The 19,137-nt window shown below is 40.4% G+C and overlaps 1 protein-coding gene across 2 annotated transcripts in view; it reads right to left on the bottom strand.

Annotated features, from left to right (window-relative positions):
• Positions 1 to 19,137, bottom strand: part of mlxip (MLX interacting protein) — a 118,859-nt gene that overhangs the window by 29,831 nt on the left and 69,891 nt on the right. For both annotated transcript variants that reach the window (XM_060843641.1, XM_060843642.1), the window contains exons 9-10: positions 17,327 to 17,984; positions 10,169 to 10,275 (exon numbers count right to left, since the gene is read on the bottom strand). In XM_060843641.1, coding sequence (XP_060699624.1) covers positions 10,169 to 10,275; positions 17,327 to 17,984 — 765 coding nt within the window. The remainder of the gene's footprint in view (positions 1 to 10,168; positions 10,276 to 17,326; positions 17,985 to 19,137) is intronic.

Genomic DNA, 19,137 nt, shown 5'->3' with positions numbered 1-19,137 from the left:
CTTGGGAAGGATAAGATATGACAAGATAATTATTTTAAGGGGAGAAAAGATAAAAGAAACTGGGTAAAGAGGCTCTTATGGCACAGTGGCAGTATCCCTGTTCAGTGGCAGATGAAGTTTGATTGAGATAAATGCAAGGTGTTGCATCTTGGTAAGACAAACCAAGGCCGGGCTTTGTGCATGAGACATCATATTTCACTAACTTGATTGAGCTTTTTGAAGAAGTAACAAAGAGGATTGATGAGAGCACCATATGGACGTATACGGACTTCAGTAAGGCATTCAATCAAGTTCCTCATGGTTAGATCACAAGGTTAAACCACATGAAATCCAGGGAGAAGTAGCTACTTGGATATAGAACTGGCTTGATAGAGGGTGGTGGTTGCTTTTCAGACTGGAGGCCCGTGATCTATGACGTACCACAACGATTGGTGCTGGGTCCACACTACTTTTTGACATTTATATAAGTGATTTGGATGTGAATATTGTAGATATGGTTAGTAAATTTACAGTTGACACCAAAATGGGAGATGTAGTGAACAGCGAAGAAGGTTACCTCAGACTACAACAGGATATTGATCAGTTGGGCCAATGGGCTGAGAAGTGGCAGATGGATTAGGCAAACGTGTGGACTGCAAATGCTGGAAAAGCACAGCAGGTCAGGCAGCATCCGAGGAACAGGAAAATCAACGTTTAACTTAAGTAAATGTGAGGTGCTGAAGTTGGAAAGGTAAATCATGGCAAGACTTTTAATGGTAAGCTCCTGGGGAGTGTTGCTGAACAAAATGACCTTGCAGTGCAGGTTCATAGTTCCTACTGGAGTCACAGGTACCTGCACACAGAATAGTGAAGGCGACATTTGGTGTGCTTGTCTTCACTGATCAGTGCATTGAGTAAAAGAGTTGGGAAGTCATTTTGTGGCTGTACAGGACATTGATTCGGCCACTTTTGGAATATTGCATGCAATTCTGGTCTCCCTCTTATTGGAAGGATGTTATGAAACTTGAAAGGGTTCAGAAAAGATTTATGAGGATGTTGCCAGGGTTGGAAGTTTTAAGCTACAGGGAGAGGTTGAATAGGCTAGGGCTGTTTTCCCTGAAGTGTCAGAGGTTGAGGGGTAACCTTATAGAGGTTTATAAAATCATGATGGGCATGGATAGGGTAAATATACAAGGTCTTTTCCCAGAGTGGGCAAGTCCAAAACCTGGTTTAGGGTGAGAGGGGAAAAATATAAAAGGGACCTAAGGGTAATGTTTTCATGCAGTAGGTGATGCGTGTACAGAGTAAGCTGCCAGAGGAAGTGGTGGACGCTGGTACAATTGCAACTTTTAAAAGGCATCTGGATGGGTATATGAATGGGAAGGGTTTAGCAGGATATGAGGCAAATGGGATTAGTCTAATTTAGGATATCTGGTTGGCACGGACAAGTTGGACTGAAGAGTCTACTTCCATGCTGTATATCTCTATAAATCTCAGAATTCCACACCTAATAGGGCCTGGGGAATGATAGTGAACAGAGACTGAAGGGTTCAGGTATATAGTTCCTTGAAAATGGCATCAAAATGGTGAAGGAGGCACTTTGCATTCTTGCCTTCATTGGTCACAGCACTGAGTACAGGAATTGGAATGTCATGTACAGGACACTGTTGAGGCCACGTTTGCAGCACTGTTTACAATTCTGGCTGCCCTGCAAAAGGAAGGATATTATTAAATTGGAATGGTTACAGAAAAGATTTAGAAGGATGTTACCAGGACTGGAGGGTTTGAGTTATAAGGAAATACATTAAGGGCAACAGGGTAAAGAGAGGATAAGGTCTCTTAAAGATTAAAGAGATCATGTTTGTGTTGAATCCCAGGATATGGGAGAGATAGATATTTCTTGCTGGCTTGCACTGTGGAGAAAGAAATGGAGTCTAGAGAATGCAGACAAATAAACTTTGATGTTTTAAAAATAGCTCACATTACACAGCTGTTTGGGAGGCACAGTGGTTAGTACTGCCTCAGCGCCAGAGACCCAGGTTCAATTCCCGCCTCAGGCAACTGTCTGTGTGGAGATTGCACGTTCTCCCCATGTTGGTGTGGGTTTCCTCTGGGTGCTCCGGTTTCCTCCCAGAGTCCAAAGATGTGCGGGTTAGGTGAATTGGCCATGCTAAATTGCCCGTAATGTTAGGGGAAGAGGGGAATGGGTCATGGGCGTGTTGCTCTTCAGAGAGTGGGTGTGGATTTGTTGGGCCGAAGGGCCTGTTTCCACACCATAAGCAATCTAATCTAAAGAATATAAAAGGTGGATAAATCTCCAGGACCTTACGCATTGCATCCCAGAACATTGTGGGAACTAAGGGAGGGAATAGTGCAAAAATTTCTGTAAGGGATCTCACAATCTATAATTACTGGTGAGGTGTCTCGTGACTAGAATGTGGCTAACATTGTACCTTTGTTTAAGAAAGATTGTACGGAGAAACCCAGGGAATTATAGATCTGTTAAGTCTGACTTCGGTTGTGGGTAAATTGTTGGAGGTGATTATAAAAGATAGGATTTATGGACATCTAGAGAGGCAAAAATAGATTAGGGATCGCCAGCATGGATTTCTGCAAGGAAAATGGTGTCTCACAAAACTTGATTGAGCTTTTTTGAGAAAGTTACCATAAAGATTGATGATGGCAGTGCAGTAGATATTGTTTATCTGGAGGCGAAAGTGAGGAGCGTTTATTTGGATTTTAGTAAGGCTTTTGACAAGGTTCCGCATGATAGACTAATTAATAAAAAGTTAGGTCACATGGGATAATGATAGGAGACAGACAGTAATACTGGAGGTTTGCTTTTCAGATTGGGGGCCCGCAACCAGTGGTGTTCCACAGGGATTGGTTCTGTGTCCTCTTTTATTTGTCATTTATATTAATGATTTGAATGAGAATATAGAAGGCATGGTTAATAAGTTGGCGGACAACACCAAAATTGGTGGCATACAGACAGTGAAGAAGGTTTTATAAGATTACAAAGGGATTTTGATCAAATGGGTCAATGGGCTAAAATTTGACAGATGGAGTTCAATCTGAATAAATGAGAGGTATTGCATTTTGGTACAACAAAAAGGGGTAAGGCTTATTCAATTAATTGTAGGGCCATGGGTAGTGTTGTAAAACAGAGGGACTTTGAAGTTTGCATCACATATAGACAGGGTGGTTAAAAAGGCATTTGGTACGCTTGCCTTCATTGCTCAGTCCTTCGAGTTTGGAGTTGGGAAGTCATGTTGAGGTTATATAGGATAGTGGTGAGGCCTCTTCTGGAATATTGTGTTCAGTTCTGGTCACTCAGTTACAGGAAGGATATTGCTGAGCTAGAGAAAGTTCAGAAGAGATTCACCAGGATGTTGCTAGGTGTGGAAGGTTTGAGTTATAAAGAATGGCTGGATAAGCTGGGACTTTTCTCACTGGAGTGTAGGAGATTGAGTGGCAACCTGATAGAAATTTATAAAATAATGAAAGAGAAAGTTAGAATTAATGGTAGCTGTTTTTCCCTGGGATGAGGGATTTCAAGATTAGGGGGTACATTTTTAAGGTGAGAGGAGAGAGATTTGAAAAACGACATGAGGGGCAAATGTTTTTACACAGAGGCTGGTATGCATTTGGAATTAACTTCTTGAGGAAGTGGTGCATGCCACTTTTGGATAGATACATGAATAGGAAAGGTTTGGAGGGAAGTGGGCCAGGAGCAGACAGGTGGGATAGTGTGGTTTGAGATTATGCTTGACACTGGTTGGACCGAAGGGTCTGCTTCCATGCTATATGACTCTATGAGAGGTGGGAACCTTTCTCCCTGAAATGAATGAGGTTGAGGGGTGACCTTGTAGAGGTTTATAAAACCATGAGGGACATGGTTAAAGTGAATAGCAAACATCTTTTCCCTCAGGTAGGGAAGTTCAAAACTAGAGGGCATAGATTTAAAGGAAAAACATTTGAAAGAGACCCAAGGAGCAACATTTTCACACTCAGAGTGGTGTATAATTGGAATGAACTGCCACAAGAAATGGTAGATGCACATACAAATACATTTAAAAGATGTTTTGACAATACATGAATAGTTAAGGTTTGGTGGATATCGGACAAATAATGGCAATTGGGACTAGTTTAGCATGGAGAACCTGCTCAGCGTGAATAAGTTAAACCAAAGAGTCTGTTCCCATGCTATATGACTTTCGACTCTATGTCCAGAAGTCAAAACAGTTTGAGCTCAGTTGGCCACATGACTGTTTTGTAATTCCACAACTGTGCTGTCATTCAGCGAAAGTTCAACCAACAGAACTCTATTATTAACTGGTACAATATTGTTTTCAGTTTTTATACTGGCAATCAATGCTGCTGATCAAGTTAGACAAACAAGACAGGCCTCTCAGCTCTGCTCACGCAGCCACTGTTACCTTCTGTGAAGATTCTGTTTATGGGTTCTGGCTGCCAAACTGAAGAATGTCTTTGACATTCTAGTAAAACCTCTGATTTGGATCCTGGACTAAGATGGATAGTTCCTGCACTGTTTTCTTTCTGAAGGGATTTTTGGCATCAACTGTAACTCTGCACCAAAGTCACTGATAAACATCTTCTTAGCTTCCTCCTGGATTTCTTTTAGCCATATTTCATTTCCTTGAAAATCTTCATTAAGAGCAATTAGCTTCTCACCAAAATAAAACTTCAGCACGTTATCAGTGTCCACTAATGTGATGACTTCTCTTGAAGCCATGATGCTTGGAGGATCCTGGACAAGTTGAGTACCCAGCAGCCAGCCAATGTCCTTAAGGGAAGGAAACTGCATTCTTACCTGCGCTGACCTTCATGCAGTTAGGGACAGGCAATAACTGCTGACCTAGCCAGAAGGCTCTCATCCTATGAATGATTTTTTTTTTAGAAACACGCTCACTCTCCGTCTTTGAGTAGCCCTGCAACCTGATGTGCCACCCAGCCCTTCACTGGGATTGGGTACATTCATTCCTGATGGACGGTTTCAATAAAATTCAGTCCATTTCGCATTGACCTAATACTTCCAGGCAATCTAAACTATGGCAATCAACATTTAGGACGTGGCATGAGAAAATCAGAACTAAATTTTTTTCACCTTTCCTCAAAAATAGCACCCACATTCTATCGTCTCCACCATCATTTCACCATGCTCCCCAAATCACCAATTTGCTTCAGCTGCTGCAGAGATCATGCTGTAACCTGTCAACTCTTACAATAGTTCTTTGGAAAATTGTTATTCTGAGATACCACGAATATACTGAAAAGTCGAACCATTTCCTTTACCATTTCCTCTCAGCAAGGGTAAGGGACATTCATTACTATATATTTTTTTTACAAAATCGTGTGCATGTTTGGTTTTATTAGAAACTGAAAGTCTGCAAATTCCCCCACCTACATGTACAGAGAAACAATAATTATCAAAGGGTCAATTTTTACGGTATATTAGCTTTGGATTTCAGGGAAAACAATGTTCACATCCTCCTCAAGGTGTTTTGGGAAATCTCCCCTAAACTTACTTTAAATCTTGCCATTTCAAAGTACATAAAATTGCCAACTGTTACACAATAGCTTTTGTTTTATATGCATACGCAATTACAATAATCCCACCTATGCGGTAAAAGATAATGAGCTAATGTGGTTGCACTGTTGGCAAGGTTCAATTTAAGGTAACCATATTTCAGGAAACTGAAGAATGTTCATTTTGTAAATAACAGATTTAAAACAATGGAAACATTTATTGGTTCTCAAGGGGCATTACCTCAAGATACTTCCAGTATGTTGTTAATATTTCACCAACTAAGTTTAGCATCCGTTAAATCTTATTTTAAAAAAAATTTTCTTGAAGGTCCATCCATTCTATTCAAAATAATATTTTAAAATCCAAGCATCAAAATCCTAGGGAAATATGATGAAATCAAATGTCATATCCATTGTGTCATAGCATAATATGATTCTTTGTATATTTTTCCCAAGAATGTATGAACTCCACCAATTTGAGGCAAGTCACAGAGAATCAGAAAACCTAAGAAAGTGAGACCCTAATCAATCTAAATTACTGAAAAATAACAGGCAATGTAAACTAAATTGTACATTTGTTAAAGAAAGTGCAAGAACAGTGAAACTTCAGGTACACACACACGCGCGTGCGCAAGACTTTGGAGGCTGCTAGTTGAGAAGGCTGCTTAAAAACACATTTGGATCGCTGGTTATAAACATAGACATGGAGTTCAAAACAAGTTATGCTAAAACACAATGAGACCTGAGGTTTACAGTGCTCAATTTCAGAAGGAAACCAAGGCCTTAGACTGGATACGGATATATTTCCTAGAATGATACCCAGAAATTAGGAACTTTGAAGTACTTTAAAATAAATAACTGGGGAGTGGGGGAAAAGAGGAGGAGGAAGGGAGAAAACAGATGAGGGGAGAAGTTAAATAGAAAGAGTAAGATAATAGAAAAGGATAACAATACAGAGAATGATAATAAGTGTGCTACAGGGAAAGACAGAGTGTATAAGTTTAAGAGTGCAGCAACAGATAAAGTCAGAGTGTGGAAGAATGGTAAAAAAGACAGAATTAAAGTCTCTGTATCCAAATGGGACCCAGTATTCATAGCAAAACAAAACAAGTTCTAATTTTTCCAATCAAGGCATAAGTGTGGTCTGATAGACATTACACAGATATCACTGACACCTAAATATCTGAAGCACAGCAAAGGGAATAGGAAGTAAATTTTAAAAATGGTGGAGGAGCTCGGTTATTAAAACGTGAGATTAGTGTGCCCGAGACAGATGGCTTTGGCTTAGAACAGTAAGACATCGAATCAATTTTGGGTGGAGATGAAAGAAAGCAAAGAATAAAAGCTATTTCTGTAGTGGTTTAAAAGACCCTCTCACAGTAACTTCATAGGGGGACAAAGTATGCATGAAGAGAAACTATTGGCTTATAACTTAGCTACTGCATAAGTCATTTTAATCTTCACATAGATTACAGGAAACTTTGCAAAGGTAACTTGAGTCCCTAGAATTTGGTCAGGACAATGGTAGTGCAGAACAACATAAAACCAAACAAGAATTAAACTATTTCAGATCTGGCAGTGTTTAATGAGACAACATCAACTAATGACCAAATAATAAAGAAGCCTCAAGACGACAGGGATCAGAACATGATAGAATTTCATAATCAATACCAGCAACAAAACATGCCTTAACAGTGTTGCCTCAAGCTTAAATAAAGGCAATTACAAGGGTATGTAGACAAAGACTGTGAAAACAGACCACAGAAAGGAAAAGATTTGCTTAAGTGAGAGTTGGAGGAAGAAACAGGCAATTAATAGGCAAGAGTAAAATGACTGGAGTGTTGAACAGGTATTTTTCATTAGTCTTTACAGATGAAGACACAAAAAGCATTCTAACAATAATTAAAAAAAGAGGGGATGAAAAAGAACTTTATAACAATCACAATCGCAAGGGCAATGGTACTGTGAAAATTACTCAGACTAGAATTGAAATGCTCCCTTGACCTGGTGGCCTGCACCCTACAGACTGATATAAACAGCTGTAGATATAGTGGTTGTAATCTTCCAAAATATGTGAATTCTTGAAAGATCCCAACAGGGCTTTTGAAGAAAGGATGGAACATTGAAGGCCACCTTGGAAAGTTATCTTGGGAATGGCAAAGAAATCCCTGTAGGTGACCCTCTGGTCACAATTACATTGATAAGAATGGAACCAGGCATGGACAATCCCACCCTCAGCTGGACAATAGCAGAGAGTTTTGGAGAAGGATAGCATGGTTAACCATCTCAAAAGGATATGAGGAAGTCACTCAGCAAGCCATGCATCAACTCTTAAACTCACCCAGATCGAGAAACTAACATAACAGAAATTATGGAATTCCATAACAGAGTATGGAAGATATAGAATGTATGGAAATAGATGGTGACACCTTGCAAAATGTCCATATTACAGAGGAGGAAGTACTGGAGGATGTGAAATGCATAAAGGTGGATAAATCCCCAGGACCTAATCAGGTGTACGTTAGAATTCTGCGGGAAGCTAGAGAAGCGATTGCTGGGCCTCTTGCTGAGATATTTGTATCATTGATAGTCACAGGTGAGGTGCCGGAAGACTGCAGGTTGGCTAAGGTGCTGCCACTGTATAAGAAGGGTGGCAAGGACAAGCCAGGAAACTATAGGCTAGTAAGCCCGACGTCAGTGGTGGGCAAGTTGTTGGAGAGAATCTTGAGGGACAGGAAAGGCAAGGACTGATTAGGGATAGTCAACATGGCTTTGAGAGTGGGAAATCAAGTTTATGGGACATAAACTTGATTGAGTTTTTTGAAGTAACAAAGAGGATTGATGAGGGCAGAGCAGTAGATGTGATCTATATGGACTTCAGGAAGACATTCAACAAGGTTCCCCATGAGAGACTGGTTAGCAAGGTTAGATCTCACGGGATACAGGGAGAACTAGCCATTTGGATACAGAACTGGCTGAAAAGTAGAAGACAGAGTGGTGGTGGAGTGGCATTTTTCAGACTGGGGGCCTGTGACCAGTGGAGTGCCACAAAGATCGGTGCTGGGTCCTCTACTTTTTGTCATTTACATAAGTGATTTGGATGAGAGCATAAGAGGTACAGTTAGTAAGTTTGCAGATGACACCAAAATTGGAGGTGTAGTGGACAACGAAGGAGGTTACCTCAGATTACAACAGGATCTTGATCAGATGGGCCAATGAACTGAGAAGTGGCAGTGGGAGTTTAATTCAGATAAATACGAGGTGCTGCATTTTGGGATTGCAAATCTTAGCAGGACTTATACACTTAATGGTAAGGTCCTAAGGAGTGTTGCTGAACAAAGAGACCTTGGAGTACAGGTTCATAGCTCCTTCATAGCTATGCCAATGTTGGAATATTGCATGCAATTTGGTCTCCTTCCTATCGGAAAGATGTTGTGAAACTTGAAAGGATTCATAAAGGATTTACAAGGATGTTGCCAGGATTAGAGGATTTGAGCTATAGGGAGAGGCTGAACAGGCTGGGGCTGTTTTCCCTGGAGTGTCAGAGTCGAAAGGTGACCTTGTAGAGGTTTACAAAATTATGAGGGGCATGGATAGGATAAATAGACAAAGTCTTTTCCCTGGGGTCAGGGAGTCCAGATCTAGAGGGCATAGGTTTAGGGTGAGAGGAAAAAGATATAAAAGAGACCTAAGGGGCAACATTTTCACGCAAAGTGTGTGGTATGTGTATGGAATGAGCTGCCAGAGGAAGTGGTGGAGGCTGGTACAATTGCAACATTTAAGAGGCATTTGGATGGGTATATGAATAGGAAGGGTTTGGAGGGATATGGGCCGGACACTGGCAGTTGGGACTAGATTGGGTTGGGATATCTGGTTGGCTGGACCGAAGGGTCTGTTTCCATGCTGTCCATCTCTAAGACTCTAAAATTAAAATAGACACAAATACCATAAAATGTGCTTGTCACTCAATTCTATTTACTCATAATAAAACCTGATCTCTGCTTTTCTAGCTTCCTTTGTTTTTTTTAAAAAACAAGCTCCTTAAAAACTCTCATGTCAATCAAGCTCTGAGTCATCGTCTCTAATATTTTTTAATGTGACTCCCTGTATCATATTTTATTTACAACGCGCCTGAAGCACCTTTGGACACAAATACAAATCTTTGTAAACAAGGCAAAACTATTCCCATAGGTATAAGGTTAAAGAACAGAGGATAAAGTAATTGGAAAAAAAAAAGGGATTAAAAAAAACTGAAGGAAACTTTACCTAATGTGCCATTAATAAGCTCTCACAAAGGCCTCAGCATTACTCTAACAATTGTATCTGGGCTGCTCTATATGACTGAATTCATTAGAAGCAACTGAACCTAACACCAGAATGGGTTGATAAAGAATGAAGCGCCCTCTACTGATTTGAAGTTGCCTGATTGACAACATGAAATCCATTCTTCTCTTAAACTTCAGAGGCACAATTTTTTTAAATGATGGTAAACTTATTAGCTTTTATAAAAAATGAAGCAAATTACATTAATGCTTAATCAGTTCATAGAAATAGACCATGTTGAAGAGCACCACCTTAAATTTATCAAGTGGTTCACCTCAAACGATACAAATCTTGATCTGAGCAAAAGACATCTTACCGTGGCAATAGCAGCTGGTGTGATAACAACACTAGGCTGGCTACCTGCACAAGCCAGTACTCTTTCATGTTTTAATGGGCTAGAAGTCACAAGAACAGCACTGGAACCTGCAAAAGAAAATAATTTTTTTCCTATTTTATGCAACATCTGGAAAGGCTTCAGTTCAACACTATTTTCAATTATTGCTTTTTATTCAAAAATTTTAAAAGTTCCACAGGTAAATCGAGACAAAGTACGATGTTTGTTTTAGTTTAACTCTGTAAGATGATCAGATCGCGAGCATCATAGAATCTCTAGTGTGGAATCAGGTCTTTCAGCCAACAAGTCCACACCGACCCGCCGAAAAGTAACCCACTCAGAACCATTTCCCTATGTTAGCCCCTGACTAATGCACCTAATCGACATATCACTGAACATTATGGGACAATTTCGCATGGCCAATTCACCTAACCTGCACATCTTTGGATTGTGGGAGGAATCCAGAGCACCCTGAGGAAACCCATGCAGACACGGGGAAAACGTGCAAACTCCACATAGACAGTTGCCTGAGGCAGGAATTGAACCCAGGTTCCTGGCCCTGTGAGGCATCAGTGCTAATCACTGAGCCACCGTGCCGCCCAAAGGTACCAAAGCTTCAAACTTTTCTAAACTAATATTTTCCTTGTGTTGCTCATCAATTAAATGTAAAAAAACATACTGTTGTTAGAACTTGTATTAAAAAGAAAAATAAACAGCACAATCAGATTGAGTAACTTGCATTTTAAATGAATTGAAGACTACAATAAAAATATGATTTTTGAGACATCCCATATACATTTTCTACATTATAAATAACCTCTGCATTAAAAGGAAGAAGGCATTCCGTGTTCGGATGAAGTGAATAGATTAGGTAGGTCAGGAATGACAAATATTTGTGGTTTGCAATGAAACTGCCCATATTGCCATTTACCCTAAAGCTTGCACTCTATTCAATTTTACAAACATATTTGGCACAGAATCCACGGAATATTTAAAAGAAAATCAGTTCCTCCTTTTCACTTTAAAACATCATGCTTAAGAGGGTGAAAGGAATGCTATCCTTTATTACAGTAGGAATTGAACATAAAGGGAAGGATGTTATGCTTGAAGTTTGGACAGATTGGGCTTATTCCGCTGGAGTTAGAAGCATGAACATTGATTTGATCAAAGTGTAAAACATTCTAAAGGTCTTAACAAGATTGATTTTGGAAAGAATGTTTCCTCTTGAGAGTGAATTCACAACCAAGGGCACTGTTTAAAAATTAGGTGTTGCCCTTTTGAGCAGATGAGAGTGTTTTTTTCTCTCAGAGAATTTTCAAACTTCGGAATCCCCTGCCTCTGAAGGCATTTGAGATGCGATTGTCGAATATTTTTTAGATAGAGGCAGACAGTTTGTTGTTAGGCAAGGGAATCCAAGGTGACCAGGGTGGAAACATGCAATCCAAATGTACTCAGTTCAGCCATGATCTTATTGAATGGCACAGAAAGCTAAAGGGGTCGAATGGCTTACTTCAGTTCCTAACTTATATGCTTGTATGTAGAAGCAGGCTGTTTAAGAAGCATATTCAATACAAGGACTGAAGTCTAGAATCTAGGTAGACCCTTGTAATTGCTGCCTGGCACTTCTGCAAAGAAAAAATACAACTGATACAAAATGGATATATAGACTCTGAAGGGCTATAAATAGATAAAGTAATTTGGTAGGTGGTGTATAATGTGGGAAAATCTGAGCTTGTCCAATTTGACAGAAAGAAGAGAAGCTGAATACTATTTATCATGAGGGAGATTACAGATGCTAAAGTACATAGAGGTTTGGGTCCCCTTATAAAAGAACCACAAAGATGTTTACAATCATAAGAATCACATACAGGCACAGCAAATGATTAGGAAAGCTTGGGAAATGTTAGTCTGCAATGCAAGGGAAATGAAGTAGAAAATAGGTGAATATTGCTCTAGCCCTACAAGGGGAAATGAGACTGCAACTGGAGGGCTGTCTATCAGTTCAGTGTCCTTGCATAACAAGGGATATAATTGCATCAGAAGCACTTGAGAGAAGGTTCAACTGACTGACTCCTGGAGTCAAGGCGGTTCTCTTGTCATACAAGGTTGAGCAGATTGGATCTATACTCACTGGAGTTTAGAAGAGTTGAATAGAGCAGTTCTTGAGAGAGAACTGTGTGGAAGTCTAAAACTAGGAAGTACCGTCTAAAAATAATAGATCCTTTTGTAAAGGAAGTATTGATGATATGGGGAGTCTAGGACCAGGTGAACAGCATTGAAATCAGAGTCGAGCAAGTCACTGAGCAAGGATAGAAAGTGTACTCTGGGTAGTGGTCTTCAATATCCACACGAAGAGTGGCTTGGCAGCACCATTACTGACTGAGCTGGTCAAGTCTTAACAGGTACAGGTGCTAGACTGGTTCTGCAACATGTGGTGGGGGAAAAACATAATTCATCTCATCCTCACCAATTTGTCTGCTGTGTATGACAATACAGTTAAGACTGACCATCGCACAGTCCTGATGGAGATAAAGTTCCATCTTCACATTCAGAATATCAGCCATTGTGCTATCACCATGTCAAATGGAATTGACTTCAAACCAATCCACCAGCTCAAAACTGAGCATCTATAAGATGTTGAGGGCATTAGCAGCAACAGAACTGTACTCGTGGCTCAGTTATCCCCCACTCTACCAATACCATCAAGCCTGACAGTCAATCCTGGTTCAACATAAGTGCAGGAAAGCACTCCAGCAGCAGCAACAGGCATACCAGAAATGGAGGTGTCAATCTGGTGCAGCTACCCAACAGGACTACTTGCATGCCAATTTGCAGAAGGAGCATCTGATAGGCAGAACTGAGCAATTCCACAAGCACAGAGCAGGCCTAAGCTCAGTAGTTCTGCCACATCCAGTCATGAATGGTAATGGACAATTCAACAACTTACAGGAAAAGGAAGCTCCACAAATAACTCCTTCCTCAATAATGGGGAAGCTCAACATGCACAAAAGATAAGGTCAAAGCAGCTGTAACAATCTTCAGCCAGAAGTGCTCAGTAGATGATCCATCTCAGCCTCTCCCAGATGTCCCCAGCATCACTCTTGTCAGTCTTCAGCCAATTTGATTCACTCCATGTGATATCTAGAAATGGCTGGAGGCTCTGGATACTACAGTCAATTTGTGCTTCAGAAATAAACAGCATGGGGTGGCACAGCAGCTCAGTGGTTAGCACTGCTGCCTCACAGCACCAGGGATCAGGGTCCAATGCCAGCCTTGGGTGACTGTGCTGTGTTTGTACATTCTCCCCGAGTCTGTGTGGGTTTCCTCCGGATGCTCCAGTTTTCTCCCACAGTCCAAAGGTGTGCAGTTTAGGTGAATTGGCCATGCTAAATTGTCCATAATGTTCAGGGATGTGTAGGTTAGGTGCATTACTCATGGGAAATGTAGAGTAATGGGTCTGTGTGGGATACTCTTCAGAGGATCGGTGTGGACCTACTGGGTCAAATGGCCTGTTTTCACACTGTAGGGATTCTATGATCCCCATTTATGAAAAGACAAGAAAGGATTCTCTCTCAAAGGGTTATTAGATTTTAAAATTTTCTTCCCAGATAAAAGTGGAGACTGGGACGCATATTCACAACTGTACTGGAAATATTTTTGCTCAAGGGAGTCGAGTGTCATGGGCAAGGATAGGGTGTGCAGCAAGAAAATGAAGTTACAGCCATAAATCAGCTCAACCCTGATTCGACTGAATAGTGGAGTTGGCTCAATGGGCCACATGGCCTACTCCTGCTCCTATTACTTAAAATCTTCCCACTCACGCATCAACTTGCTTTTGACATATTTCCAAACTATTATATCTACCACATAAAACATGGCTCAAGTCAGAATTTTATTGCGACAGTTTATGCAAAGATAAATACTTATCTGCTTTATCCCTCACTTTTTTGGCCTTTCCAAACTATGTGCAAACCAGCAACTGGGATCTGTTTTCAGCACTCCATCATGACTACACTTGAGCTGTTTGCTAAGCAGAAACTAAGCAGTGACTACTCAAACTCCTCCCCTCGTCCTGCTAGGTCTAAACTCTTGGCAATTCATGATGATAGAAATTTTAAAAAAAGAAGTTGGTGGGGGAAAAAAATCCAGGAACTAAACCTTATGGACCAAACCTCTCTGTCATCATTTGATAGCTATACTGCAGTTCCCCCACTTTTTTTTAAAACAGCTTCCAATTAGAACCCATTGTACAATAGACATAACTTGAAATAAATGGCTAATAAATAAGAAATCCATAAATGAGAAGTCTGTAATTGAAACAGAAGACTCTAATTATTGCACAAATTCAACCAGCAATTCATACAATGGAATTTAACACCAGTTAAACCTCCACTGCAGAAAAATAAATCCTAGAAACCAATCTCGAGAAAGGATGCCAAGGTACTGGAGAGGACACAGAATAGATTTAGCAGAATGGTACAAGGGACTTCAGTTATGTCATGGGAGTACAGAAGCTGAGCTGTTTCTTTAGGAACTTGGCCAACCTTTACCCCCTTCACTGTTGGGGCAGATTACCTGAAGATGCTGGGAATATGGTTCCGAGGTGCCGGGATGCGTGCAAAACCTCAGGAGGAGCGTATTGCTGAGGTTAGGCTGAAACTGGATTTTTGGGAGCATCACTCCCTCTTTATTGTGGGTAAAAACCTTGTCATCAGGGTGTAAGGCACTCACTGCTGTTTTACATAGCACAGGTCTGGCTCACAGAACCTGTGCTATTGCTGAGCCACCTTCCACTTCATCTGGAGGTCTGAGACCTTATTCACACGGACACCACGTACAAAGCTCTAGATAACATACCTTTGCGCGTGGCTACATCAAGCTGTGGTTAGACCTCAGTACACAAACACCAAGTGTCACTGAGTGTTGCGAAGGACAGGACTGGCCTCATTGCAGCAGAATGCTCCAAGTATTTCATTCTGTATCACCCGTCCTTCGTGAAGGAATTTGCAAACACCTTTGACCACAAGTGCCTCAGAAAGTGGTCAGCATGTAGCATCCTTGAGACTCTGCTGGAAAAAGAGGGGGTGGATCCTGTCAGGTTGCTCCCCGAGCAGGCTACCAAAGTCATTTGCCAGAACGCCTTATCAGCAGAACTTTCCATCACTTAGCAGGTGGTGAGAAGGGCACTTCTTGTGAGATCGTTCATGTATGCCTGAACTCCATGTGCTGCTGCACACTGCCCTCAAAGTGGCTGCGGGGTGTAGAGACTGTCACACATCTCCTGCTGGAATGTATCTTGGCAAAGAAGTCTGGAGAAAGATGCAGTGGTTTTTGTCAAGGTTTGCCCCGAGCAGCTCCATGACACAAGTCTCTGTGCTATACAGGCTGTTCCCCAAGATGCACCAAGATAAACATCGACTATGCCTGGAGGATCATCAACTCAGTGAAAGTCGCTCTTTGGTCTGCCCAAAAGTTGCTCATCTTCCAGAGCAAGGAGTTGGCATTGACTGAGTGTCGCAGACTGGCACATTCCAAGGTCCAGAACTACATGCTGAGGGATGCAATAAAGCTTGGAGCAGCTGCCATCTAAGCACAGTGGGGAAGACCACCATCTCAGGTCTTTGTGCTGAAGTTAAATGGGGGTCCATTCAATTATCAGAACCTTCCAATGCTTCAAATATATATAAATATAGTCTTCTAAGAAAGAAATGCCTTTGGTTTGTTTGCTGGATAGAGTCAAACTCCAATGTTTGTTGTGTTTCTTCATATGCTACAGTACAGAACTGAACTGCTTTCATGACTATGTACTTTTTATGAATCAGGTATATTTTTGATATCAAAGAGAGAGAAAGAAACTGGGCTGCTCTCCATTCAGCAGAGAAGATTGATTTGACAAGAGTGCTCAAAATCATCAAGGATTTTGACGAAGTAAAGAAGAACTGCCAATGGCAGAAAAGTCAGTAATCAAAAGACGCAGATAGCGAATAGGCAAATTTACCAGAGACGATGTGAAAGTTTTAAAAAGTGAGCCCAGGAAGTTGTTCATCGGAATGCACTGCTTACAAGGGTGGTGCAAGCAGCAGTACCACATTTCAAAAGTAAATCAGAAAAACAACTGGAAACAAATGATTTGGAAAGAGCAAGTTGGGACAAGTTCAATCTCCTCAAAGAGTTAGCACAGGCACGATAGGGTAAAAGGCTTCCTTCTGCGCTATTTCATTCTGTAACAGCAATAGAGCACAAAACTATCTGTCACCAGAAATGACTGCTGAGAACAAACAGTATAGAGTTAATAATTGGCTTCCTGAAGTATTTCAGCATTGTCATGTTAAATCCAGAGAAGGCTTCACTTAACAGAACCCAGGTAAGTGGAGAAAGTTAACAGTTTCAAATTAGCTGAGAGCTTTTTAAGAAGCATTAATTAAAGGTTGTGTGACACACAATGCAGAATGCTCAAACATTGAGTCCTCAGCATTGGTCAACTTAAAGGTTAACAAATGTTGCTTGAGATAGAAGCTTTACTTTTTGCCAGTGATGGCAGAGATCAGGTACCTTGTTAAGCTGTTCCCTTCTTCTAGGAGAAAGTGAGGACTGCAGATGCTGGAGATCAGAGCTGAAAATGTGTTGCTGGAAAAGCGCAGCAGGGCCGGCAGCATCCAAGGAGCTACCTTTCTTATGCCTTTTTGTTAACTCTTCAAAAACCTCTAGCATTATTTAAACATGATTTCCCCTTTAGAAATCCATGCTGACTCTTCCTAATCAACCATGTTTTTTCAACGTAACTATTAATTCCATCCTAAATAATTGTTTCTAGAAGCTTCCCCACACATGACAGGTAAACTGACTACTCTGTGACTGCTGGGCATATACTTATGTTTCTTGAACAAAGCAATAATGTTTGCAACTTTCCAGCATTTTAGCCTCCCTCAAAGCAAGTGAAGACTGAAAGATTGTGGACAGTGTCCTTGTAATTTCTTCATTTCCTTCAAAACTTCCATCACTAGCACAGATTCTTTTAATTTCAGAAGGTAAGCAGCCTGAGATTAACCACCTTGATGAACAAATTGAGTCTCCATTATCCTATATAAAAGTACAAATTGCAATAAACAGACATCAAATTAAAGGTCAAAGTTTTCTTACCTGATGCCAAAAATTGTGCTAAGAAGGCATTTGGTGAAGGAGCAGGTGCTATGGGAACTGGGTCTGACTTCAATGTAGGACCAAATTTCTGGAGCTGTTTAGGAGGCCTATTTCCAAGCCCTGGAGAAGAGCCAGCTTTTGGTACAGCAAAAGGTGTAGAAACACTTGGTGGCTGCATAGTAACATTACAAGGCACTCCTTGTTGTTTTGTGGCAAGATGAAGATTCTGATTTTGGGTGAATGTAGTAGCAGCAGGAATTTGTGTAAACATAGATGAGGCAGTATGAGTAATCGCTGGTGGTGGTGGTGAAGCAGGCAAAGTAAACTTCTGATCCTCTGGTCTTACAAACAACTGGGTATTCAGAGACATGTCGGAAGGCACTTCAGACTTGACTGTTTCTGGTTGCTGGGTTTGGGGAGTCTGAGGTGTTGGTGCATCAGATGGAAACAGTAGCAAAAACGTCTGCTGGTTGTTTAGTGCTGTCTGTGGACGAAACTCTTGATTCTGAGGAAAAGCCGTGAAATTTGAACTACTATTGCCATTGCTGGTATTAACATGATCCATCACTGAAGGAGGACCAGGAGATGGAATTAGTTCCTCCTCAATGTTAACTGATGACATCGTGCCAGTTAGATTGCTAGCCGGCAAGATAGCTTCCTTGAAAAAACATAATTATATAGTAAATGACAAAAAAACTGATTGAGAATGAGTGCTTAGCTGAAGATGGATTAAATTATTCCAACTACATAAATCAAATATAAATCTTCTGCCACTCCAAAATAATAGCAGAAGTAAAATTGATAAAGAATATAGTTCTTATTCACTGATTAGAGAACATAGTAGAAATTATTAGCATTGGCAAATGAATATTTAATATGTTTGCATTCATATCTGCATTTTAAGCAGGGACAACAACCTGATTTATAACTAAAACAATATTTAGAAAAGATTTTATTTTCTATTGCTAATACAACACCATTTGCACGCTATCAGATAACAGGGCTGTAAAGAGGGAGTATTACAGTCAAGGTGGGGAAGTCTGCCAGAGAAATTTAAAAATAGTCTGTAGAGGTCAAAATAAAATCCACCAGTTTATTACTCCTAAATCAGGATTATACTTTGTCTATAAACAGCACTGCTGCTCTGTTTTTGCTTTAATATCTCAATAATGTTTGAATATTTTCTAGCATATTACTCAAGTGTCAACAACCATTTTGTTATATTTAATAGAATCTTGTAGTCATATATCCCAAACCAACCTATCAAGAATATTATTGGAATGTCCTATATAACCTCTAAAAACATTTTAGATTTTGTTTTAAAAGGTACAAGATAATTATTTTGATTATAAAACTAAAACAGCTGAGTTCAAAACCTTGCTGATCGAATACTTTGATGATCCTTTCTTTCCGCTCCCCAGCTGACCCCTTCATTACTTTCTAAAACACATGAATCTGCAGTAAACTAAGAGGTGGGGCATGCTCAGATGCAATTCGAAGCTTTAAACTGTCACAACATATTTTACCACTGGGTGGTGCTATAATTAACTACAAAACATTACAGTACTAGCTGAATCCCAGCCACTGCACTGTCAACAAGTGCATATTAGCTCTCTCTGTAGTGTCACCAAATGAGGGAATCAGGTACTAAACAATGTAAGCAAGATACTTAATTAAATCTCTAACTAATAGCAACACCTGAAATCAGATTTTTTTTAAAAGGTTATCACTGCTGTTTATGAATTTCCTTCGCTGTTCAAAGATCAATATTACCTGGAGGTGAGTCACTATGTAGCAGACCAAAGTTACAA

This window comes from Hemiscyllium ocellatum, chromosome 24 (assembly GCF_020745735.1).
Source record: "Hemiscyllium ocellatum isolate sHemOce1 chromosome 24, sHemOce1.pat.X.cur, whole genome shotgun sequence".
Classification (NCBI taxonomy): domain Eukaryota; kingdom Metazoa; phylum Chordata; class Chondrichthyes; order Orectolobiformes; family Hemiscylliidae; genus Hemiscyllium; species Hemiscyllium ocellatum.
Note: the sequence above shows the minus strand (reverse complement) of the source record. Positions and strands in the feature narration are given on the sequence as shown.